The 25,701-nt window shown below is 36.8% G+C and overlaps 1 protein-coding gene across 2 annotated transcripts; it reads right to left on the bottom strand.

The window, feature by feature from the left end:
• Positions 1–1,517: 1,517 nt before the first annotated feature.
• On the bottom strand, positions 1,518–25,283 carry LOC106068006 (flavin-containing monooxygenase 5-like). Of its 2 annotated transcripts, none has more exons than XM_056008161.1 (13): positions 25,263–25,283; positions 17,096–17,285; positions 15,856–15,981; positions 13,685–13,788; positions 11,693–11,837; positions 11,009–11,125; positions 9,487–9,614; positions 8,095–8,267; positions 7,818–7,903; positions 7,407–7,574; positions 5,056–5,221; positions 3,471–3,595; positions 1,518–2,603 (listed from the first exon to the last, which is right to left on the bottom strand). In XM_056008161.1, the coding sequence occupies exons 2-13, from the start codon at positions 17,234–17,236 to the stop codon at positions 2,445–2,447; spliced, it is 1,638 nt and encodes a 545-aa protein (XP_055864136.1). In that variant the 5' UTR covers positions 17,237–17,285; positions 25,263–25,283; the 3' UTR covers positions 1,518–2,444. The 2 variants fall into 2 exon arrangements, with proteins under 2 accessions (XP_055864136.1, XP_055864135.1); XM_056008160.1 differs by lacking the exon at positions 25,263–25,283 and adding an exon at positions 21,473–21,591.
• Between the last annotated feature and the right edge of the window lie 418 nt (positions 25,284–25,701).

Consider the following 25,701-nt stretch of genomic DNA (forward strand, 5'->3'; position numbering starts at 1 on the left):
TCGTTCAAGGAGCGTGTCAAAGTCGACAACCGGTTAGAGCTACATTAATTTTTATTTTAATATTTTATTTTACGTAGTATAATTGAAGTATTGATATTGTTATAAACCTGGTGGTGGCACAGATGGGGGTAGTGGTGTGAGTGTAGTCAGCCGACGCAAATCGCCCCAGGCCAGCGCTAGACGAGCGGTCAACCGTGACGAGTTACGACGATCGGCCGAGACGAGTTAACAACATGAAGGTTCGAGTAGGATCGGCGTCGTGAACAGAGCTCAGGAGCGTCCCAGAATGGTCGAGCGACGTTCTGTCCGGTTCGAGAAGGCCAGTAGGGACCCTATATAATAGCGGAGGTGACGCAGTCAAGACGGTTCAGAAAGCGGGTTCACGACATGAGTTCAGAACACGGTCGACTACAGCACAGTTCAACGGTGTGGTTCTGTACGGAGCATTACGACGGTTCAGTGCGGGGTACTGTCAAGTACAGTTGAGACGAACGGCGTCTTGATCTTGGTCTGTGATCGAGTCCGACACAACGAGTCCAAGTGTGTGAAGTCAGTCCCGAACTGTTGAACCCAGTGCAAGCCCGGAACGAGACGGAGAGGCCAGTGCAAGACTTGATACGGCGGAACGGTGTTATCGGAGAGATATTTGTTATCGCAGAGCTATTTGTACTGTTCTACGTGCTGCCAATTGTACAGTATTTGCTGTTATTTATGGACATTAAACCTTTACGTTATTTTGGAGCCCTGACTTGTCAAGTTCTTTAAGTTGGTGGTGTATGGTGCAGTTTGCAGAGAGCCTGGATAGTGAGATTCGTAACAATATATTATGTAGCTTTGAAGGATATGGTCAGCATTCATGGTGATGTTACACATGGGCAGGTTTTGCTCGTCCCGACTTTAAGCTTCCGGAACATATGTTGTCTCATTCTGTTGTGTCAGGTTCTGAGTAAATAATTATGCGTTGGTCATGTCGAGATAGCTTATAATAGGAGTCCTTTTTCTTGTCATTGGGATGTGAGCTGGACCAATTCTCATTTATTCTACTCTCTATTATTTTCATCGTTTCTTCTGGGTAGAGAGAGATTTTCATTTGTTGTTCATTCTTCCATCTTTGGCCAGTAGGTCTGCTTTTTCATTGCCTTCTAGTTCAATGTGTGCTGGAATCCATTGAAGAACAGTTTCCTTGATGTAGATGTTAAGGTTTACAAGAGCTGTCCTGAGTTGCTTTATCTTAATCTTAGGATGCCTTTACTTTATATTTTTTTCTATTATTTTTTTCCAAGTTAGTCTCGTATCATAAGTGACTTCAAGATATGTAGAAATGTCATTTTCTTTTCTTTCAATCTCAACTCTGATTGCGTAAAAAATGTGTACTACAAATATCAATTTATCGTATTTAAAAGAATTAATTTTATGATATTATATATTAATAATGTTTTTCTTATATATAATTAATCTTTTAATTATATGTACATTTTTTAAAACATACCTGAAAAAAATAATAGAAAAAAAGGTCAGATGCTTTAAAACAATGATTTTATTGTGACAAATATAACTGAAACATTTTAAAATACTTTTTATATACGGTAAATATATTACAAATGATATAAATTGAACATGATCCATTTACACATAATAATATTTGCCCTCATTAATACATTACATTTAATAAAATTTATAATTTGGCAATACTATTACTCATAACCTTAAAAAAGTAATAATTCTTTGACAAAATCTGTTTCTATTTCCCTGTATGTGCAACCTTCAAAGTGAATGATGATAGTCAAGTTGCCTGTACAAGATTTTCTAAAGTTTCCATTATCGGTAAAAATAAAATACTACAAACTTGTTAAAGACAAAAAAATCAATAGAAAGAATAGAAATACAGTCTTTGCTGATATAGATATCAATTGGTATCAACCTTTTTAACAGAAACATTGTACAATTTTGAGGTTCTATAAATATTCTTCATATAAATACGGTATTTTTTTTTTAAAATGAAGGCGACGATTGCAGGAAAACAAAAAAAAAATTGATTCATACATGTTTAAGTATTCTAGTGTTTTAAATTTAGCTGCTTTGTCTTTTCTATCCAATGAAACGCAATCTCTGGATCGGTAGGAAAGAGGAAAGTAGGCATTATAGCTTGATGAGTCAACAAGAATTAATCAAAACCTTCAACATCTTGCATTTTAATGCTTAGGCAGAACCAGAGGTCCCTGATTCCATTAGCATTTATCCGGAAAAAGACGAATTCAAATATTACAATAACGAAACAAATAAACTTAATATGAACATACATTATTAAAATTTAAACTTTGCAGATTTATAAAAAAATACAATTATAACAATTATAAGTCAGATAAGACAATTGTAGCTGCCATCTTGCTCCAAGTAATTCATGAATAAGAACAATGTAAACAGAGCTCTGAGTACGCCTACGGTTAAAAGCATTTCAAGTACCACTTGCTGTCCTCGCTAGCAAAAAAAGTTGCAGCTGCAAAAACGACGAAACTCATGGTCATCAAGACAAACTGCTTGCCCCATGATGCATTTCTCTGAACCAATGGCCGAGTCGCAAAAGGTTTCTTTATTCTGTCCATCTAAAAAAAAAAAAAAGCTAATGTACAGCACATAGTAAGAACTGAAATAATAGAAAATTTTAATAAGTATTTTATATACAGATCAAGTTTGTAAAACGCGAGTTATGATTATGCGGGCATATAACAAGATCCTTTGGGCTCACAGAGACTTTTATGCAGAGAACAGAACCAGGGAGGGGCAGACAAGGAAAGCGATGGGAGGACAGCATTATGGAGCGGATGGTCCTGTCTATGGAGGAGTCTCTAATTCCGTCTAGAGACAAAAGAAATAAAGAGAGGCGGTCGACAGATCATGTGTGGTGCTGTATCATTCCAATAGACTAAGGGAGAGGTGAAAGTATTGGAGAAAATTGCAAGTAACTACATAACGTGTTAGTATAATAATGAAACATTGTCATTGACCTTGTGTTTAATAATATATATATATGTGTGGGATGGATTATTGCTCAACTGAACGCATACTTTATAACTTTTTAAATACGTTTATTAAATGGTGTGCATTTGTATGTGTATTTTAAAACTATATGCTTATCTTAATTAAAAAAAAAACAGCATAACATAACATTACATAACTCAAAACGTAGACTTTGCACCTATTCTGTATGCTACAAAATATGCTGAATTCGGATTTTCAATAACACAAAGGACAAAACGAGAAAACACCCGAACCGACTGACAAATATGGAGCACAAAACTAATAGCGGTTTTGGCCCTTTCAGTGTCACTAAAACAAACAATATACATCTCGTTATTTTTTTTAACTAATTACAAATTATTTTGTAACATAATTCTTCACATTGTTATATTAACAGTCTGTTATGACTTCACAGAGGAAATATTTCTATAAAAAAATGCCCAACGTCTTACCACTGTGAATATAGCGTGACGTGCGCCCGGCCATGCATTGGGGCCCTCGAGTCTGTACTGGTAGGAAACTCCTGGTCCAGTTAACAATCTCCAGAACAGGCGTGGTTCAGTGACGAGGAGTTTATCTAAAGCGAGAAAGTCAATAATGAAGACTTCAAATCATTGGTTCTTTAAACGTCACAATAACATCTTTTCGAACTGATTTCAGTGATATGCCAGGAATGGGCAAACTGTTTTTCTTTGCAAGCATGTCAACAAGAAAGCTAAATGTATATCACATTGTGTGTCCTCTTTGCAAGCATGTCAACAAGAAAGCTAAATGTATATCACATTGTGTGTCCTCTTTGCATTGTTAATTTAAGCTACATTTGTATGTGAGAAGTTAGGCACAGGAAGTAGCACAACGGATCATGAAATCTTTTCTAAACGTTAAAATGATCAAGTTTCATGGACAATGCTTGCTTTGTAAAAGATGCTCTGATTTGTAAGTCAAAGCTTATGACTATTGAAGTGACCAGACAAGTGACCAGATGATTAAACAGGTGTTGTTTTTTATCATAAAGGATTTAACAAAAGATAGTAATAAATTAAAGCGCGAGAGGCTGTTATCGTATTTCCCCTTTCCAGTGCCGGACTTTGAATAATTGGAGGCCCCAGGCGAAGTGAATTAAGTGGCCTCCATGATCGAGCTCTTTTTGAAGACTGAAATTTTTTTGCTTTTAAGCTGAGCTTTTGCCATTTTTGCCAAACTTTGATTGCGCTCACACTTTTAGAGTTGACAATAAGCAGAAAAGCATATCAATTGGTCAAAATTTTCCTCCGATGGATATCGCTTGAATATTTAACCCTTAGGAGAACATAAAGTAGGCCTGATTTGTGTTAACATCTTAAGTATAACTTGTCTTAAAGAGTCCGAAGATTAATGAGGAATGTAGTATTTATCTTAAGTACTATAAAACATGTAAACGCTAGATCATACTTAAAAGTCAAATAGATCACATAGATAAGAAATTGTATTCATTATTCGTGTCACGCTAGTTCCAAATTTTAAACATTCGCGACAGACGCCAAATGGAGGATTGTTACATCATACTAGAAAGGCTAACATTGATTGGATGTATCTCATCTTTTATATTTGTAAGCCTATAATATTTATATCAGAAATAAAATACCACAGTAGACGCTGGGTAATTTTTTATTTTTTTTTTAGAATACAAAACATTTACATTTTTACATTCAACACTTTATGATTTGAATTTTCAAAAATTGCTCTTGTGGGTCTTTAATGGTCATGGGTTCAGTCATTGAACCCCTTCTAGCCATGGAGGCTACGCCACTGATTTTGCAGAAAAACTGTCCAAGTTACTTGGTTGCCCTTAATTTCCACCAAAATTGCCAGGTATCGGTCAGAGTACGTGAATTAGCATTCCCCTTAAAATATTACTTCTCTACTAAGATACAAGCTGAAAAAATAGCAACACTTTAAGGTGAATAGAAAAATAAATATCCAGCCAAATCGTGTGACAACGCAGCAAGAAAACATATCGCTAACATTCAAAGTCACCATGAAGCAGTTTAAACTTACACATGTTAGGCTTACAGCCCACTGCTTTGGCGAGCTGGTCCAGATAAGGGAGCCAGGGCACTCGGATCGTATTTCTAGGAGAGTCATGATAGATGCTGCTCTGCCATTTATTCCTTGCGCAAATCTCCTTGCACATGTCATCCTTAGAGGGCAGCACAATCTCACCCTGGAACGACAACAGAAGATCTATCACAAATCTACTTTAAGAAGACCATGATAACTAAGTATTGAAGACTATTAGTATCTTATTATCAACGTGACAAGTAGCATTCCAGTGACATTTGTATACATTTGTGACACGATTTTCAGCTAGAAGTTGGATCCCATATAGAGAATGTTCTCGCTAAGGCTATAGAAACTAGTCTGTCCACTCGAATTGTGGATCCGTCGAAAGTTTTTCATAGAAAACTAACTCTTTTTTTTTATTTTTACATTTTTAAATTATTGACGTCTAGACTTTATTAGGAAGTAAAAAAAATAATGTTAATCACAAAGTAATATTTTTGCATGAAACGCCAAGCAATTTATTAGTTTTGCAGCCATGAATCATTACACAATTTCTAGATTAATCTAGATACAAAGAATTTGAAGATAAATACATCCTAGCCAAAAACTTCTCGCTGGACGAGCGGGGATGGCTGCGGGCAAAGTTCCAACTGACGACCATCGAGACCAATGAACGACAGTCCAGTCCGCATATCACATTACCAGACAGCCATCCTACTGGAGATGGCGAGGGTTAAAAGTGTTCTCTGAAGTCTAAAACAGCGGTTCTCAAACCCTTTAGCTCCACGACACCTTAATACAATTTTTCAATTGGAGGCAACCCCCATCCATAAATTTTCGTTCATAAGCCTAGGTATATGTGATTTAGCTAATGGTATGAAATCGTTATCAATATGTAGATCACTGATGTTAATTCCATTCTTAGAGACTGATCATATAGCCAGAGCTCCATTTAATGTAAAATAATTTACGCTTCAGTTACTTTTTTATTGCGGGTTTATAATCTCTTTGTTGCATACATAAATGATAATTTAAAAAAAATTGATAAGCTTGGAAAAAGTACAGTCTTTAACACATTAAACTTTAGCTACACTATTGTTGTCTATATTTGTGTAAATATTTTAAAGCACGCCAAAGTTATTGCGAAGGTTGAGCTTGTTTTTATTTATGAAATATGTTCAGAATGCTGTATCAGACATTGAAGAGAAATCATATGTAGCTGCCTTGCTAATGATGTAATGCCTGTGGCAGAATCTTTGTTGCTAGTATATATCAATGAATTATACAGTGAGGTACGATGCATTCTTATGGTGACTCATTCTGTACCGGACATTTCAATCAAGCAGCATCTGTGCAGACATCCACACATATGTTTCCAAATGATCTTTTACTTTTCCGAGAATTAACTAGCTTTTGTCAATTACATCAGGTGCTGCAGAGGTCATTTCAAGAAGTTTGCATAGAGACTAATCTTTATAATCGGTATTATGTATATATCTTAAGAAAACCAATAATTGGGAACAAATTACAACGACTGTTGATTCATCAACATGGATGCCAAATATCGGAAAAGGATAAGATATCATATTTTATGAATTACCTGATTGATAATATCAGCAGACATTTCAACTGTTTTTTCCCGTGAACATTGTCATCAGTTAATAAAATTACACTAAATTTAGTAAAGAATTGGGCTCCAATGATAATTCGAGCTATGTCTTTGGCCTCTATCATTATTAACTGAGAGCCACCAAATAGAAAGCTTAAAGGGCTGTTAAGTTTTAATTATGGTCAAGTCTGGATTTCTGGACTTTATCAGCCCTCAGAAGTAAGATACGTCATTATCGGCAGAAGCCCGAAGGTTTGTTCGGCCTCATACATATGGCAGAGAAAACTTAATTAGAAATGACGCAATTGTCCCCCCCCTCCTCCACGTTTTAGTTTATTTTATTGATGCATGTCGGTCGTTTCATAATGTGTGTAGTAATAATGTTATCCGAGTAATGTCCCTCTCCTCCGCTACTACACATCTCAATGCATATCAAGCACGTACAAATAGGCTTGTGCCAGCACGTTAAAGACGTAATTAAAAAAAAACAACAGATGATGAAAAAAAAATTAATTCCGAATATCTAAGGCGGCCACTGATAAATGGTCATTCGACTCCCAAAGGGGTGGCGATCTACAGGTTGAGCACCCCTGGCCTAGAGCATAAGCAACCCATGGCAAGTCAACAGCAAACCTAAAAACCATTACTCTTCTGCTCAATGCATAACTAAACCAAAAGGACATGAAGCAGAAGACGAAACATTCTTAAAATAATTTGTCCTCAATGTTTAACTTACTTTGAAGACTTTTGCTATAAAGCGACTCTGCATTTCAGCGATTGGAAACATGGAGCCGATTGGCTGACACAATCCAAGGAAGGCAAGAGTGTTCTTTGTAAGTTCTGGCAGCCACATCAACAGGTACATACTGACTTTATTGTCTTGCACATTCAGTAATTCTTTGTCCTTTTAGAAAAGAAATAAGTCCAATAGTATTTTTTTACGTCGGTTTGTATACGTCATATGAATACAGTAGTTTACCTCTTTAATTGAATACTTATTTCTTATTTAATTATTTATACACAACCTTTTCAGTGGGACCATACACCATAACATTGGGCTACCACTTAGCACGTCTAAATTAATGTCAATGTCACCATGAAATGCATTTTCCATTATATATATTACCTCTAAACGCAAGATACTTACAATGAAGGGATAGACAATATTGTAGCCAGTAGCGAACACTACCAAATCAATGTTGTCTTCAAAAGTGCCGTCCTCGAAGATAACACCTGGAATAATGTTGAAATAATTTTTTTTTTAGAGTCTTCAAAGAAAGTGAAGCTAACGTCGGGACGAGCGAAAGCTGTCCCGCATCAATCTTCAAACAGAAAATGTCAAAGTAGAAAAAAATCTTCCCAGATAAAACACTTATATATCTTACAGGAAGTATTGACTTTATTTAATAACTTTATGGCCAAACCTTTTTTTGTGAATAATTTAATGTTAGGCTTGATGACAACTCTTCCTGATGCTATTTTGTCTGTCAGATCATCAACTAAAGTCGGGTTGGCATCGTCTGGCTCAAAGTCTGGGGTCAGATGAAAGAGGTCGTGAGGGAACCTCTTCTTTAATTTATCCTTGACCTTAGAATTCCTGAAGAGAGATGAGAACGATGTTGAAGAGCTATAATTAAAGTTGATGCTTTGGTTATTGGGGGGGGGGGGGGGGTGGCGTAGTGGTAAGGCAATTAGCTTTCAAATTGGGCGACTCTGGTTCGAATACCGGTAAATGGTGGAATTTTAAATTTCTGGGTATTTATGACGCCCAAGAGCCAGCTAACTCTGAGGGTGAGCGGTAGAGTGTTTGTCTTCCGAACCGGGGTCTTGGGTTCGAATACTGGTGAAGACTGGGATTTTTTATTTCTGGGTATTTGGGCACGTCTGAGTCCAGCCAGCTCTAATGTGTACCTGACATTAGTTGGGGAAAGTAAAGGTGGTAAGTCGTTGTGCTGGCCACATGACACATTCGTTAACCGTTGGCCACAGAAACAGATGACCTTTACATTATCTGCCCTATAGATTTCAAGGTCCCAAAGGGGAACTTTACCGAGGAACATGGAACGATTCAACGTTGACTGACCAAACAAGAACGTTTTCTAAGCACACTAATCAGTGGGGATCATTTGGTTCACTGTAAGCTGAAACAGTATAAATCTATTACATTATATATATATATTCTAAGGTTATTTGTATTATGTTACTATTATTGAATACTTGTTATTTATAAGCCTATATTTCTATGAGATGTCATAAAGTTTCTTGCCCCGAGCACACGTTTTGCTCACTACGCCTCTGTGTCAACATTTTAGAAATGAACTAATATTCATTCTCTGACTTTTTAGGATCGAAATTCGATAGAATGAAACAAAATTCAATGCTTATTAAAATAAAAACAAACAATTTTAATATATTTATATATAAGTAAAAGTATGTTCCCCTTTCAGACCCTGCGATCTATAGGAAAGATGATGTAAAGTTCACCTGTTTCTGTGGCCCACGGTTAACGAGGGTGTCATGTGGCCAGCACGACGACCTCCGCATTTACTTTTACACAACTTATGTCAAGTACCCATTAGAGCTGGGTGAACTCAGAGACGTCCTAAAGATCCCAGAATTTAAAATCCCAGGCTTCGAACCCGGGACAACTCGTTCGGAAACCAAGTGCTTTACCACTCCGCCTTAGCTCCTCCATATTAATACATCAATAATTATTAAAAGAAACAAACTTAGGTATTTGATTTTTTTTTTTGTTTTTTTTTTAACTGTTACACGGTGAGGCTGGAGCGTGGATGGAGGAGACATTAGTAGTGTACCTGTAGGAACGTGGTAGAATTTGTCTCAGAAAATGTCCTAGTCTGTTGTGATAGTAATAATCCCAAGGCAGTCCAGAAGTATGTAGTCTGAAATGAAACCAGGCTCCACTTCTAGTACTTAGAAACACCTAGAGATACCAAAAATAAATTTGAAATACCCAGAATATATAAAATTAAACTTAGAAACATCTACATGTAACAATGTAAAACATAGAAGCCCCCCTGTCATTAAGAACAAAAAAAATCTCTCTTCAAATTGTATAAAGGAGGTATAGTCTCTAAAATAAAAAAAAAGTATTTTTTATATTCTTCTTGTTCTTGTTTAATTTAAAATTTCTTTTGTTTAGCGTATCTTTCATTGATATTAGACTCGGCGCGTGTCATGAGTATCTTCACAATTTAGCACGACAATATCTTTCGCATTCTTGTTATGGTCAAACTTAATTCATTCTTCCTTCTAACTTTTAGCTCAAATCTGTTGTTGGCAATTTTAGTGCTTTGTGTCGTCCAATCGTGGGGCGATGCAGTTGTTGGTCTCCGAACTCGGTTAAGTTGATCTATTTGTGTCTCTGTATGAGTTACGTGGCTGAGCAAGCCGTCTCGTCGTTGTTCTATGAATAGTCTTTCAGAAAGGTGAAGACAGAGGGATGAGTCTTAGTTTGTCTAGGGAACCAGCTGGGGTCGGTTCTTTGTGTCAGCTTAGAGACTGAGAGATGTGTATCGACCGATGTAAATGGAAACATGCTGTTCAAGTTGCTTGGTGACGTGTTATCTTCGATGTAGGCGGTACATTGTAAGTATCACTATTATATTATGCATTTATATTTAGTGATTTGAGTAATGGTCTGTAGAGGCTGGCCCAAAAGTAGGTTTTGTTACTGAGCTACCTTTTAATTGGTTGTAGTTACTTGCTTAGTAATACCAATATAAAACATTCCTCAGAGTATAATTCTAACTTATATACACAGCGTTTTCCCTGCTGATTGTAATTTGTTTATTATTTTATGCTAGCTAAATGAATTCCCCAGTTTTAGTGCCGAAGTCTGAAATAAATAGTCTACAATAACTGAACTTACGTTTGGGCCACCCTTAAACTTACATTTGGGTCATATTGTATTATGCCATATTATTCATTTGTTCTGTACCCCATATTACATCGTCATAAATATCCATAAATGCTAGACCAGATTCATTATGTCTTAGAATAACACATATAGTGATATGAGTGCAGTGATATGAGTTAACTGATTACATTTTCCAATAACTGTTTATTCTCGTTACCAACTGTCAGTGAAGCCCGGACAAACGCGCAGAGGAGTAGATTACAACTCGCGCCCTGGTGCAATCATTTTTATGGTCTTTGGGAGCATGGAGTATCAGAAAGAAGGTTTCAGTGCTGCGCTCAGCAAACATAACTCATCGTTAAAATACTTTGCCTACATTGAAAGTAGAACCCAAATACATTTGTTAGGCAGCTAAGCGGTTTATGTCACATGGTCACACATTTCATAGATTGCTTTACCTTCATGCACTTGCCCAGTTCAACTGAGATGTCGCCTGCAGAGTTTCCGATGCCCACAATAACAGCCCGAGAACCGCTCGTGGAGCGGACGTCTTTGTAATCTCTAGAATGCATTGTCTGAAGAGATAAAAATGGTTTGCTTTAAACTCCTAAATCATTTTTTTATAACATATTTATCATTACATATTTATATTATTCTGCCTCAGCAAAGTCGTGAAGATCTTTGAAGACAACTACAACCTTCTCCATTATAACTACGTAAAGTCGTCGCGAAGTGGGCGTCTTCTGTCAAACAAAACTCGAAGTGAACGTTAAAAAAAACAACAACAAAAAAAAACCCTCGTCCGTTCCTTATTCGTTTAGACTGTATTATCGCTTCTTTTTGACTAGGGAACGGGTCTGCTCTATTTATGTGAATGTTACTGCTGTTGTTTTAATTTGAGAAAAAAGTCCATGTGATTACGTTTCCAATAAAGATCAATAAATCAATAAAGCAGTCTTATTGACTATTATCTTTTTTTCATTATTATTATTATCAAAGAGAAATCCACGTAATAAATACTAATTTCCAGGATAAATAATAGAAAACTAATTTTAAAATTAACTGTTTGATAAAAAGCTACAATAACAGATGTGTCAAAACTCATATTGAACAAAAATCAAAGAAAATCTTCAACTACTTACGACTCCCTGGAAGTTCTCGAGACCAGGAAATTTTGGTAAGATTGGCTCTCCATGGTGACCATTGGCCACAATGACAAAATCAAAGTCTTCCAGGCTTTCATTTCCAGTGGAATGATCTTTGACTTGAATTTCCCACTTTCCTGTGCTAAAAAGAGAAGCAGACAGGCAAACATATTTATTTATAGTAACTGGATCTCAATTTCGGTTCAACATTTAGTCATGCCTTGAATTTGTTTCCCGCATTGAACTAGACACTAATGCCAGAGACTCATTTCTGATCAACATTACAACAGTAATTTTTAGCTAGATATCTGACTTTGGTCAATCTTAAAGTGTACTTACAAAAAAGGAATAACAAACAAGTTTACAAAGACAGTTTGTTTGGAAACACAAACTCAAAATCGGCCCCCGAAGTAGTCTACCCAGGAAAGTTTCAATATTTTCAGAAAGAATATCAGAATTCAATCAAAATCAAATGACAGAAAAAAAATGGAGAAAGAAGGTTGGCAGATCTTGTGTGGTGCCCCAAAGGTCCAGCAGACCAAGGGCTAGGTGTAAGCTAAGGTGAAGTTGGATGTAAATCTGACCTAACTGATGTCATATAATGAGTATCTAATTGATCTAATTGTTTTATAAAGGGTCAATCTCTCATTTAAAGCCTCAAGAAAAAAAAACATCTTCGTAAAAATATATATATATATATAATCCTTTAGCTATGTTTCTAATGTTCAGATGAGCACTATAGTTCAAGCGATAATATGACAAACTACTTATTAATTGTTGTATTAAATTATTTTTCCACTAATAGGCATATTAAATCGATTTTTTCTCTTTAAAAATAAAAGTTAACTTTTTTTTTTTTTTGTAAATGTAGTAGTTAGTATGACAGAACTTACTTAACTTAACAATACATTTATATAAAAAAAATGTTGAAAAATAATCTGAAATTTTCATAAATGTGTTAAAATATGGTAAGTGGCCATCTACCTCATTAAATAGCATCGTATGTTTGTTACTATTAATAGTGGTGTATTTTTAAGAAAAAAAAAGCTACTTGCATTGCTGATTTTAAAAATTATTTTTTTCGCTTTCGAAAAAAAAAGTAGCCGTTGTATTATAACTTTCAAAGGTCTAAAATATAATGATGTCGGATTTTCAATATCTTTTCTAGTTTACGAGATCTAAACGGGAAGGACGGACGGACAGACTACACAAAACTTATAGAGTTTAATCCCCTTTCTGGGGCAGCTAAAAAAAAAAAGAAATAGGAGACTTTTAAAATATATGAAAGTGATTATTGGTCTGCCTGTTAATTCATCACCCGGACATTACTAGGAATCTGCTAAATTAGAAACACGAGGGCCACTAAGTGTACAACCAAGTCTTTCTTTCTCTCCCTCTGTCTCTCTCTCTCTCTGCGTTTATCTTGTTTAACATATCGCAACTTGGACTACTTTTCTCAGCTTGTTTATTGTTTTTGTTTTAATTGCTTGTTACGCCTGTGTAAGTCAATCATTTTGTTTTCACCAAGACTAATTCAAAGCACCCATTTTCTTAGCTTCTGTTGTCAAAGCAAAACAATAACCTTAAGATTGTTTTCTTCTTTCAATGTTTAGTTATAAATGTAATCCACATTTAGTCAATTCAGTTATTTTTGGATATGATCTACATCATAGTTAATGTATCAATATTTCTGCTATTTTATTAAAATGTCTTTTATATTTTACACAACGAGGACTCAGTTGTAAATGATGGTCAAAGAAATCTCATTGAAGAGCGCGAATTTTAAAGTCCAGTTCAGACACGAGACAAGTTGTCATTGGTTAACGTCTTAAGACAGAGTGGAAACCCTATCCCAGATCCCCTCTCCACTCTCCTTCCAAAGAAATAATGGACAGAGACCGTTCAGTGCTTGAGCATTCCAGGATTTCACTTTAGAGAAAAGTAAGAAAAATAGTAATCATTAGTATGCATGTGTTATATTACATTTACCTCTCATATGATCTGTGTTTCTTAAGGCTCAAAACCTCGGTGTTCAACTTGATGTATTTTTCAATACCAAAATGTTTACAATACTTTTTCAAATACTCTTCCACCTAAAAAAGAAAAAAAAATACATATCACGAAAAAAAAAAATTCTATTAAAAAAACAACAACACAAGGTTAAAGGGCACGTATGTACAAATTATGCACTTAAAGATCCAGTGAATGTTTGTTTCGTTATCCGTATTGAGCTGTTAATATTAGGCTACCTTTTACTAAAGCTTCACATTTTGATAAACTGACTACACAGTGCACACGATTGATTGACGTTGATCAACGAATTGATATACACGCTATCATCGTATTATATGTAGAAAATATAATATATTTTGCAAACTATGAAGGGATATAAAAAGTGCCGCCAGCTGTAGGCCCCGCACATTCATAGGCCCCGCACAAATGATGGGTTACTCAGATACGTGATACAGCAAAGCAAAGGCGTAGTGAGCAAAATGTCCGCCCGGGGCAAGGTACTTTATTGGCGCCCAATTTCCCCCCCCCCAATTTACAAAAAGCATATATAGGGACCTCTGTGTGTGTGGCGCCCCCCTATGGTGGCGCCCGGGCATCGTGCCACCTTACCCTCCCCCCTCACTAAGCCTCTGCCTGAGCACAGGGATTGGCTAAAAACATGGAAGTTGTTACAATCTTTCCAGCTAAACGTCAAACCTGGAAATTATGAAGCAGGATAACCTGCTTCAAGAGAATTGTTAATCCTTGGAGTCGAGATTTGAACACCTGAAATCAATTCACAACCTATTAGGGTTTCTTGTCAGCTTGAAGAGCCATCAGTGTGATGACAAACGAAAGTGTACAGTGAGCCTCGAGCAAGCATTGACGTCATCTTTAGACTAGTCAGCGGATATATCAGGGCGAGAATTAGCAAATGAAACGGAATCTTTATTGCATAATGTACCAAATATCGCCAAACCCCGTTAGAATTTTAGCTTATCTGTCCACTAATAAAAGATACACTGTTTCCACAAACTACTTTGTTGCACTCAGAATATTTTTAACAATACCATTAACATTGACAGGTGATTTACACGGAAAGTGTTAACATGAATCAGCCCGCAGTGCGCAGGCCAGTGTAACATGTGTCAGCCCGCAGTACGCAGGCCAGTGTAACATGTGTCAGCCCGCAGTACGCAGGCCAGTGTAACATGTGTCAGCCCGCAGTATGCAGGCCAGTGTAACATGTGTCAGCCCGCAGTACGCAGGCCAGTGTAACATGTGTCAGCCCGCAGTACGCAGGTCAGTGTAACATGTGTCAGCCCGCAGTACGCAGGCCAGTGTAACATGTGTCAGCCCGCAGTATGCAGGCCAGTGTAACATGTGTCAGCCCGCAGTATGCAGGCCAGTGTAACATGTGTCAGCCCGCAGTATGCAGGCCAGTGTAACATGTGTCAGCCCGCAGTATGCAGGCCAGTGTAACATGTGTCAGCCCGCAGTATGCAGGCCAGTGTAACATGTGTCAGCCCGCAGTACGCAGGCCAGTGTAACATGTGTCAGCCCGCAGTACGCAGGCCAGTGTAACATGTGTCAGCCCGCAGTATGCAGGCCTGTGTAACATGTGTCAGCCCGCAGTACGCAGGCCAGTGTAACATGTGTCAGCCCGCAGTATGCAGGCCAGTGTAACATGTGTCAACCCGCAGTACGCAGGCCAGTGTAACATGTGTCAGCCCGCAGTATGCAGGCCAGTGTAACATGTGTCAGCCCGCAGTACGCAGGCCAGTGTAACATGTGTCAGCCCGCAGTATGCAGGCCAGTGTAACATGTGTCAGCCCGCAGTATGCAGGCCAGTGTAACATGTGTCAGCCCGCAGTATGCAGGCCAGTGTAACATGTGTCAGCCCGCAGTACGCAGGCCAGTGTAACATGTGTCAGCTGATTACACAATGGCTACCTCTACACGCGTAGCCATAATAGTTATAACACTATTTTAGAGACTTGGTTGGATTACATTAAGATGTAATGTCTCTACGCAACATTCAAATGTCTATTTATAATCATAAGGTCTAAATATTAAGTGATGTGTATTTAATAATAAAAATATGGGAGGCCGAGATTTAACCGTAATTGCTGCTTATTAAAAGAAAATGAATCTAGAGATTTTCTTACATCAGAATTGTGACAGAAGTTCGCAAAGTAGTCTGGCATTGGGAAATCCGAGTAGGCCAAGAACTCCTTGCTGGTGTTGACGACTGTGGACCTGTTGACACATGCCTCGTCATTCCATCGGGCCGCCTAGTCGTGAAAGAGACAAGGAAAACAAGAAAACATAAAAGATAAGATAAGATAAGATAATTTGTCTTGGTCCAAACAAATGGAAATTCAGTTTGACTACGATAGACTACCTCAGCGTAATTACTGTAACAATAAAAATATAGATGCAAATATAAACATCTATTGTCTTCCTAGACAGATGACCTTGTAACACTCTGACCGAAAGTGAGATAAAGGAGTTTTTAATTACTTTGAAAAAAAAAAGTAATTGTATCAATTAGTTTTTATCAGTCATGTCATTAAATTTGTAATACATCTAGACCAACAACAATAAATCTGTGCGATTGATAATACTTTTACCTATTGTTTTTGTTTAGCGTTATTTCATGCTAGTAGCTTTCTCAATAAACTATGATGCTGTCACTTATCTGGACCAGTTGGAAAATGGGGGGGGGGGGGGGGGGAGAAGAAGAAAGTAATATCTGGGTGCATTTTGTAAAAACACTTACAAAAAGAAACAAAAAAAAAACAGAACGACCTAAACTGACCTCGAAGCTCACGCCTCCTCGTGCCGACGTGCTAGCCACTCTGCTAGTGAGGTAATTATGACTAGAGAAGATTATTTATTTATTTATTTATTGTTTGTTTCAATTTAGAAAGGCGACCTATAAAGAGTACTAATTCAGCTTATACCACCACTTCAGACAAGTAAATTTCTTTCCCATGTTGGAGATACCAGACTAAATAATTAGTAGTTAAAATAACTAATTGGTTAATTTTTAAACTATTCACAAACTATGATTTCTCCCTGGATCCGCCAGTGCTTGTTCCCCCCCCCCTTTTTTTTTTTTCGCATCTAAAATTACGTAGGGTACGTCCGACTTGCAGAAATAAAAGAGAAATCTTTCCATTGCTTGGTGTCCAAACTTATGAGCAATGAAGAGAATTATATATAGAGATTCTCGAATTAAAATATCTCTATTGGAATTAGGGTTAGAGATTCTAAAGTTGAGCAACATATCGCCATTCAAAGTGAAGTTGTTGTTTACAATACTTTCGTATTAACTTTCTTACTTTAATGCAGTAGTTCCTACAACCGAAATTAAGAAAGACACAATGTGAAAAATAAACTTACAGTTTCTTTATAAAACCACAGGCCACCAATGACATCTCGCCTTTCGTAGCAGACCACTTGGTTAAATCCAGCCTCCACCAGATTTTTTACGGCAGTGATTCCAGACGACCCCGCTCCTATCACAGCAACCCGCTTCTCCATGTTTATGCTGTACTAAATACAAATCTCTTCACAGTTGACGTATGGCAACCTTTTAACAAATATATATATACCAATAACACCATACATGAACAACAGCTGACTGAGAAACAAAAAACGAATAATAGAGACCTACCTTATTCTACATACTAAAGAGAGACTAAGAGGCAGTTAAGCTTGTTCATATGTACAGACACCTTAAGATCTTTTGTGACATTTGTTCAATAGCAATGATCCTTGACATTGCATTTATGACGTATATGACTTGTGTGTGTATCCGTGTATGTGTTTGCGTATGTGTTTGACGATTTTTGTGAAGCTGTTTATATCCAGAAGTTGTTCCTCCTCATTTTTTGCCCAGGTATTTTAAACAAAAGTTTAGTAACATGTCCAGCAGGACAGGGAGCTCACAAAGTTTAGTAACATGTCCAGCAGGACAGGGAGCTCACTTACAAAAAAGGGTAAAATGGAGGGGGAAAAAATGAGAGGGTGATGATATTTCCAAATTGGAAATTAAATTCGTGTTTCGAAGACAATGTGGATTCTAATTTGTTCTTCCCAAGATTTGTGGACGATGTACGAAACAGTGTCTTTTCTTGGATTGAATAGTCGATGTGTTGCTCTCTTGAAGTGCTATGACATGTCATCTACTTCGATTTAATCTAAGCACATTTTGACAGGCTGTATGCTAAGACAATCATCTTCCCTGGTATGGTTTTGACGGTGAACTGGTAATATATTGAAGGTATTACTTGCATTGACTAGTTGAATTGAATTGACTAGTTGAATTGAATTGATAAGATGAATTGAATTGACTAGTTGAATTGAATTGACTAGTTGAATAGAATTGACTAGTTGAAGTGGAAAAGTTCGAGCGCAGTAGTGAAAGCTGTATATGGTTTACAGTTTACATTGTTCTTTTATTGGGATTCGGTGATATCCTCTTGAAAGATCTAATTTTATTAAGTATTTTGCTCTTGCAAATTGTGTGATGATATCTTCTGGATTTGGCATAGGGTATGAAACTAGACGAGTTATCTTATTGAGATGTCTTTAAGTCCACAGACATTCTAGGTGTTGCAGAACTGTGAAGTTAAGTACGATAGGTGCTGAGTAGGGTGAATTTGAATGTTCAGGTATTTCTTATTGTAGTAATTGGATGATTTCTTGTTGTAGAAAGTCTCTATATCGGAATGGTAGTGGATCTGGTCGTTATCTCCTTAGTTTGTCGCTGGTTCAATTGATCTCATGTTGTATAACTTATGTTTAGCCTGGAACAACGGGGACGTTGGTTCAATTGATCTCATGTCGTATAACTTATGTTTAGCCTGGAACAACGGTGATGATGGTTCAATTGATCTCATGTTGTATAACTTATGTTTAGCCTGGAACAACGGTGATGATTGTTTAATAATTATTTATTGTGATACTTGTTTCTTTCTTCGAGATGACAGATTATTGAACTTTGTTTTTCCATGATACAGTTTGCGTTGATATTGGATTCGGAGTTTTTTCAATCCTTTTCTTGAAGAACTGTTAACGAAATTATTTATCCTTGTACGGTTTCTTATTCCTTTTCTTCTATTTCTTATTATATTTATGTAACGTATTGATGTGTGAAACTTTCACTTTGTTGTTGATTTCAATTTCGTAGTCTAGCGATTTTCATGATAACTTGCCACTGTATAAAAAACGTATTCATATCTATCTGTTATTTATTATTCGACTTTATCTCCTGGTTGCGATTTTATCAAAGTTCTGTTTTCACTCTTCTTTAAGTAGCTATGTTGGCTTTTGCTGTTTCTTGTTTAGCTTTTTGACATGCTTGTATGACCATATTTCTTGTGTCTATGACATGTTAAAATTTTGTTTTTGCTGCTGATGTATTATGACTTGGTGCCATCAATGATTTTTTAGTGCTGCCAGAGGTCCCCTCGGATTGCTCCGTAGAGGATTTCAAATAAAGAAAACCCTGCAGTTTCTTGCTGACTTTCTTTAATGAATATAATGAAGCAGCAGTTGTTTCTGTTGATATGTTTGCCGCTATATTGTTGAGTTTAATAGTATCAGAGTTACTTTCGTTTGGATTGGCCAACTTTGTGTTACCAGCTGCATTACTGTTTACAAGATGAGATCATTTATTCCATAACGTGAAGGTTCAATAATGTATTTGTTGAATTTCTGGAATGGTTTGTCTGTGAGTCCTACAGTTTGAAATGGTGCTTGAATGTGTCTACCTTTAGGTCTTTTCATTTAACAAATAGGACACATGTACTAACGAACTTTTTTACATCTTTCGTTATTCTTGTCCAATAGAAATGTTGTAGAATTCTTGTCCTTGTTCTGGATACCGCCATAAGTCCAGAAAAGGGTTTGGTGTGTCCTGATGTAATTCTTGTCTGTGTGTTTGCGGAACGACTATTTGCTCATTGGTTTCAGTTTTGTTTTCGCTTCGTCTCATAAACGTTTCATTGTCGAGATTGTTTATTGTTTGATACTGGATTTAAGTTGGTCTAGTTAGTTTTACTTCTCTGTCTTTCATTAAGCACTCATGGAGAAATGTCTTCTGCCTCATTCTAGTCTTTGCGTTGGGCTATTCTTTTTTTTTTCTTGGTTTATTTTTTTTTCATATTATTCTACCATTTGCTCTGCCCATCGCAATCTGTCAGGTTTAGGCATGCGTATTTCTTTGCCCATCGTAATCTGTCAAGTCTATGCATGCCTATTTCTTCGGCCACGTCAAGAAAATCTTGTAGTATTGAAATTTAATTCACTTCCATGTTAAATTATTTGAATGTATTCTTGTACTTGTTAATAAGTAACGTAAATCCATAGTAGAGTTGAATTAAGGTCAGTTAATATGCACTTGGCTTTTCTATAGAATAGTATAATGATTCAATAATACCTTATCAATTATTATTATACGATGATAATTGTATTCACTTGTAAGTGATAGTAAATAGTAGTTGCCACTTCTTTAGGCAGTATGTAAAACAATGTCGATAGTGATGAAATATATAAGACGTTCTCAGTTGAAAGTCTTTAAAATGACGTAAGTTAATACCAACCTTATCACCAAGATCTCTAGTAGTAGACTTCAAAGTAGCATGAAATTGAGTAATCATTTAGTAGTTGTCACGTTCGTTGAAGATGCTGAATTACTCTGTTGTTGCTAATAATTGTAGGTATTCCAGTAGTGGTTATGATAGGTCATCGAAAGATGTGAAATATCTGTAATCTAGTGGAGGAGTTGCCAAGTATGCCACATACAGCCGTCGGAATGTTCCCAAATATGACGATACAGCCGTTTAAGTGTACAGTGCCGCATACGTTTGAGATACCAATTATGTCACGATGTTATTTGAGGAGGTAGACTTGTATTGTTTCTTCTCTAAATCATCTGACATGCGGAGGAGGTGGCACTGATCTGTCAAACATTACTAAGATGTCATAAAATGTCTTTCCTTGAGTTAAATTCTTTTAGATGTAAACCTGCACACATAATCATGTGACGTCACATTCTTGCGACTAGCCTAGACCTTGTGTCCTGCCTACGCTTAAGCGTGATCTTTAATGAAGTCCAGTAGGAAATCGGGTCTGTAGGGCCATTATCCTTATTGGCCATCTGAATAGATTTCTTCTCTGTCCTGTCCGAGGGTTCAACTATACCTACGACCATATTGCTATCCAGACCGGCCGTGACATTTACATAGCATACTGTAAACGGAACAGAATATTAGCGGCCGAAGGCTGAGTTCGCTAGGAAGAATTTCCTCACATTACTATACTAGTAAAGCCACAGTATCCGTGAAAGGACCGCCTATCCAGAAACCAGGTCTGACGGCCCCCTGTGTGTAACCGCGTGGCGGACGTTTTGGAATGGGTTACCGGGTTATCTGTTCTATCCCCACCCCGAATAAGATTTTTAAAAATAGGATCGCCTGGATAGGGGCCTTGTCGCTTGCCGTTCCTATCCTATCTAGTTCCAGTACTGGACGTTTCCACCTGAGGCGCCACGCTGAGGTGACGGGAGCTGGAATCCTCCGGTTGAAGTGTGACAGTTATATTCTTATGTCTATAAAAATCATTTCAGAACAGCACTTGCATATTTCCTAGGCTATGTAAGAAAATTGTGTTTTCCAATTTGAAACAAATAATATTTGCAGATGTAGATGATTAGTTAAGTTTCATATAGTTTGCTATTCATTGTTTCTCACAAATCCATTGTCAGAAGATTACCTGTACGTTTTTTGTCCAGAGCTTTTACAAGAGATTTGAACCTCCCTCACTCACAAGGATTTCTAGGATAATATTAAAAAAAAAATAATCAGAATTGAGTCCCCAAAAGTCCTCAAACTCGAACGTCAGTCAAAGTGTCGGTTTCAGAGTTCATTTTATTTTCTTTGCGAGCACACTAAGTACTAACCCTATATATAGTACCCCCAATGGTCTTCTCAGTTTATGTAGGGTCACGATTATTAGAATTGGTAGCGGACATCACTGGAACCGCCTGTTCCACCCAAAATCGTAAGTAATTTCCATTCATAACAATCCCAAAATAGCTCGATCTGCTTGAAATAGTCCATCAACACTACGTAGCAACGTGATATGACACAATTCTAAGTCAGTCTTGTATTAGCAATTCGTCAGACTATTTCTTCTCTTCGCAGTATGACCTACTGTGTCTAATCTTTAACAAAATCTAACAGCTTATTATTGAATGTAACATTAATTTGTTTATTGCAACACGCAGTCTCATGTTGCTAGGTCACCTTGGTACATGGAAAATCATTCTATTTTTAGAAAATTAAAGTACACATATTTTCCAGTGAGATCAGATGGGTAGCCAATTCATCTACAACTACAAATACAGACACTCATGTATGCATATAAGTATATATATATATGTTTGTGGGTTGTGTGTGTGTGTGTAAGCGTGCACTTTTTGAACGTACACTGATGCTAACATATTGCTTATCACAAATGCAATACAAATATAGGTTCTACATTTAGCTTGCGCATTTTTTGATTCCAAACCTTGTATTTTGCAAAGCAACTTTTCGTACATTTGGAAAAATAGCGGAATACTTTTTTTTAAAGGTCTGCTTATTTCCTGTTGGTTTAAAAAAAAATTAAACCATATTCTAAATTTAGTATTTGTTTGTGTAAGTATAAAACTATAATAGGAAGAGGAGGGGAGACAAGATGCACTCCTGACTCACACATTGACATAGACTATTACTTTCCTACAAGATTTGAGGAATTTGTGTTGAGTGTTGCAAGCTTGAGTGCTTAGGTATATAAAATACTTGAGACGCGATGACAAGATTTTAATATCATAACAATATTCTTTTTCTTTTTGTTAAAGCCTTTGTATTCTGATATTGCCTGAAAGCAACTAAAATTTATATATATATAAATATATATCATATATATATATATCATGGGAGTAGCCAGGGGGGCTTCTTGGGGCTCAAACCCCCCCCCCACCCGAAATGAAATCCCCCCCTAGGGGGGGGGAACGGAATTAAGTGACTCATTTTTGCTTTCATTTTGTTTATTTTAGGTGAGATTTTAATACTAAATCATCACTTACCACAGCACAGCCGAGGCAGTTTTGAGTTAAAACCCCTCTACTAGGGGGTTTTGAGTTTAAATCCCCCTACCAGGGGGTTTTGAGGTTTAAAAAAACCCTATCAGGGGGTTTTGAGATACAAATCCCTCTACCAGGGGGCTTTGAGTTTAAAACCCCCTACAGGGGGTTTTGAATTTTAAACCCCCTACCAGAGTTTTTTGCAGTTAAATCCCCCTATTTTATAAAACAAAACAAAAAAAAATGCAAACAACAATCCCCAAATTCCAACAGCACAGTTGAGGAAAATTTTGATTTAAAAACCCCCTCCTAAATTTACGATAAACCCCATCTTTAATATAAAAAAAAGCAAATTACACACTCAAAATTCTATGAGCGTAGCCAAAGGGGTTTTGAGTTTAACCCCCCCCCCCCCCTCCAGTTGGGGTTTGAAGCTAAAAAGTACCTCTTCAATATAAAAAAAAGCAAATTACACACTATAAAATCTATGAGCGTAGCCAAAGGGGTTTTGAGTTTAAATCCCCCTTCTCCAGACGGCTTTTTCTTTAAAGTTTAAAACCCAGATTGTTTTGAATTTAAAATTCCCCTACAGAGCGTTTAGAGTTGAAAACCTCTCTCTTCAATATTATTTTAAAGCAAACTACAGTCACCAAATTCTATGATCGTAGCTAAATGGGGTTTTGAATTAAAAACAAAACAAAAAAACTCCAGAGATTTCTTAGTTTAAAACTTGTGAATTTGATGATTTGACGAAAGAACTTTCCTTTTCGATATAAAATCTAAAGCGAAATACAGGCATGTAATTCCAAGAGCGTAGTCAAGAAAGGTTACAAATTTCTACCAGTGGCTTGGGCTCCATTAATAAAGTGTGAATAGTCTTCTGCCAAAATTGAAAATCATTAAATGTGTCTCAACAAAGATGGCTAAGACAGATTCTAGGAGTCAGTCATAGAGATCGGGTCTAAATCAAAGAAATTATATGCCGAACTGGGAGTCGAATCCTTAGTAAGGTTGTGACAGAGGTTTTGCGGGACATGTTCTCACACAAAATGAATTACGCAAAATAAAAGTTGCGGAAACAGCTTGCCGGAAAATGCGTCGAACGGCGCGAGAGGGTCTAAGTCAGTAAGAATAGGACATTAGGTTTTTGAAATAAAACTTTTTAATAGCAAGATAATGCACTGTAGATACCTCAGAATATGCATTTTGTTGGCTTTCAATACCAGAAATAGTGCTCGGCGGCGGGGCTTCGCCCCGCGCTGGCGGAGCGCTGCGAACTCCCCCAAACCTCCTTGCTAGCAAGGGCGGGGAGTCTACAATGAACAATAAACGTCTTCCGAAAGGGTCAGAATGTAATAAAGATTAATTATGTACACACACACACACACACACACACATATATGTATATATATATATATAATTTTATTCAGCAGGGGGGGGGGGTTCGGGGGGGGGGGGAATCCCCCCCCAAAACCCTCCCCGAAAAAAAATCCTGGCTACGCCCATGATATATATATATTTAAAGAAAGAGAGAGAGAAAGATAAATACATAAATAGATTATTAGTCATTGAAAAATAAAGAGAAAAACCACTAGGCCGATAGGGGGATCGAACACAATGACAATCTTGTTATTGTATAATTAGCAAGAGACACTCTCAAATCTGAGCTAACCAATCTTACTACTATGTGTGAAATTGTAGCCAAAATAAATAATGTATAAGTTTTTACTTGTGATTTTAGATTTATGAGTCGGGGTTCTGACTTTGATGAAGATCCTTTCACAAGACAAAACAAGTTTAACAAAGTCATAACCTGGAAGACGAAACGAGAAAAGCCGAAACCGGCCGTCCACCTATAACATGGCGCAGCACCTTTTTTAAAGGGGGGGGGGTGGCTAAACTCCGTGAGAGTGAGCTAGGCATAGGCTGTGGAAGTCACTTATTTCCGACCTCTGTGGAGATAGCTTGCCACCTCATACACCAAAAGGCGCGTGAGGATCTAAGTCTTAGTAAGTAAGTCATTGACAAAAGTGGGAGCTAATAGTAGGAAATAAAAAAAAATTATAGCAAGAAAAAAAAAGAAAATATCAGGGATTAAAAACAAATAACCCAATAACCAAAATCTCATTTGGTCATCAGATACAGTCATAAAGAGCTGTCATTCTACTGATTTGAAGTTACAATGGTAATATACAACTAGATGTACAGCTTCAATGTCTAGCATTTCAAATGTTGATAGATTAAACTCAGGTCCAGATGTTAAATTCTACTCACTTGAAATAGAAAGCCTATAGATCTATATCTATACAAATAGAAATATATATATCTCTTCAATGACAGTGACTTTACTCAGGGACATATTTCTCTTATTTTACTCATGTGAAACACAAATACTATATACAATAAGTGAAATAAACTAAAAGCTCTTTAACTTACCGAGTCCACTTCGATTAATGATAACTCAAACAACGTTTTGATATTTATAACTTTTTGTTATCAACTTTGTTGTTGTTGATGTTGTTAACTACACAATACTGGAATCAACAATCCGCCCCATTTGCATACAATTGAAACTTGTCCCACGTGAGAATGGATATTTTTTGTGTCTTTCTTTATTTTGTTCGATTGCGTGTGTGGGTGTGAACATGAGTATGTGTATGTGTTGACTTACTATTTCGTAATTTTGAAGTAAAAACAATGGCATCCTCTTACCGAAGTGCACGAAAACTCATGGCTGCCATAATCCTATTGTTAGACACGTCTACATTATAGAATCTATAGAGGACACAGACTTGAACCCAAGGCCTACATTTCAGAACAACAACAACATTGACGATGCTGACTGACTTCTTTAGTGAATTAGTGTTGTTTATTT

This window comes from Biomphalaria glabrata, chromosome 13 (assembly GCF_947242115.1).
Source record: "Biomphalaria glabrata chromosome 13, xgBioGlab47.1, whole genome shotgun sequence".
NCBI lineage: Eukaryota > Metazoa > Mollusca > Gastropoda > Planorbidae > Biomphalaria > Biomphalaria glabrata.

Excerpts from the sequence above, each read along its gene's own strand:
- LOC106068006 (XM_056008161.1), bottom strand. The coding sequence starts at position 17,236 with ATGGAGAAGCGGGTTGCTGTGATAGGAGCGGGGTCGTCTGGAATCACT. Across the intron at positions 9,615-11,008 it reads AACTGGGCAAGTGCATGAAG|GTGTTTCTAAGTACTAGAAG; the intron begins GTAAAGCAATCT and ends TGGTATCTCTAG. Across the intron at positions 7,575-7,817 it reads ATATTGTCTATCCCTTCATT|GACAAAGAATTACTGAATGT; the intron begins GTAAGTATCTTG and ends CTTTTCTAAAAG.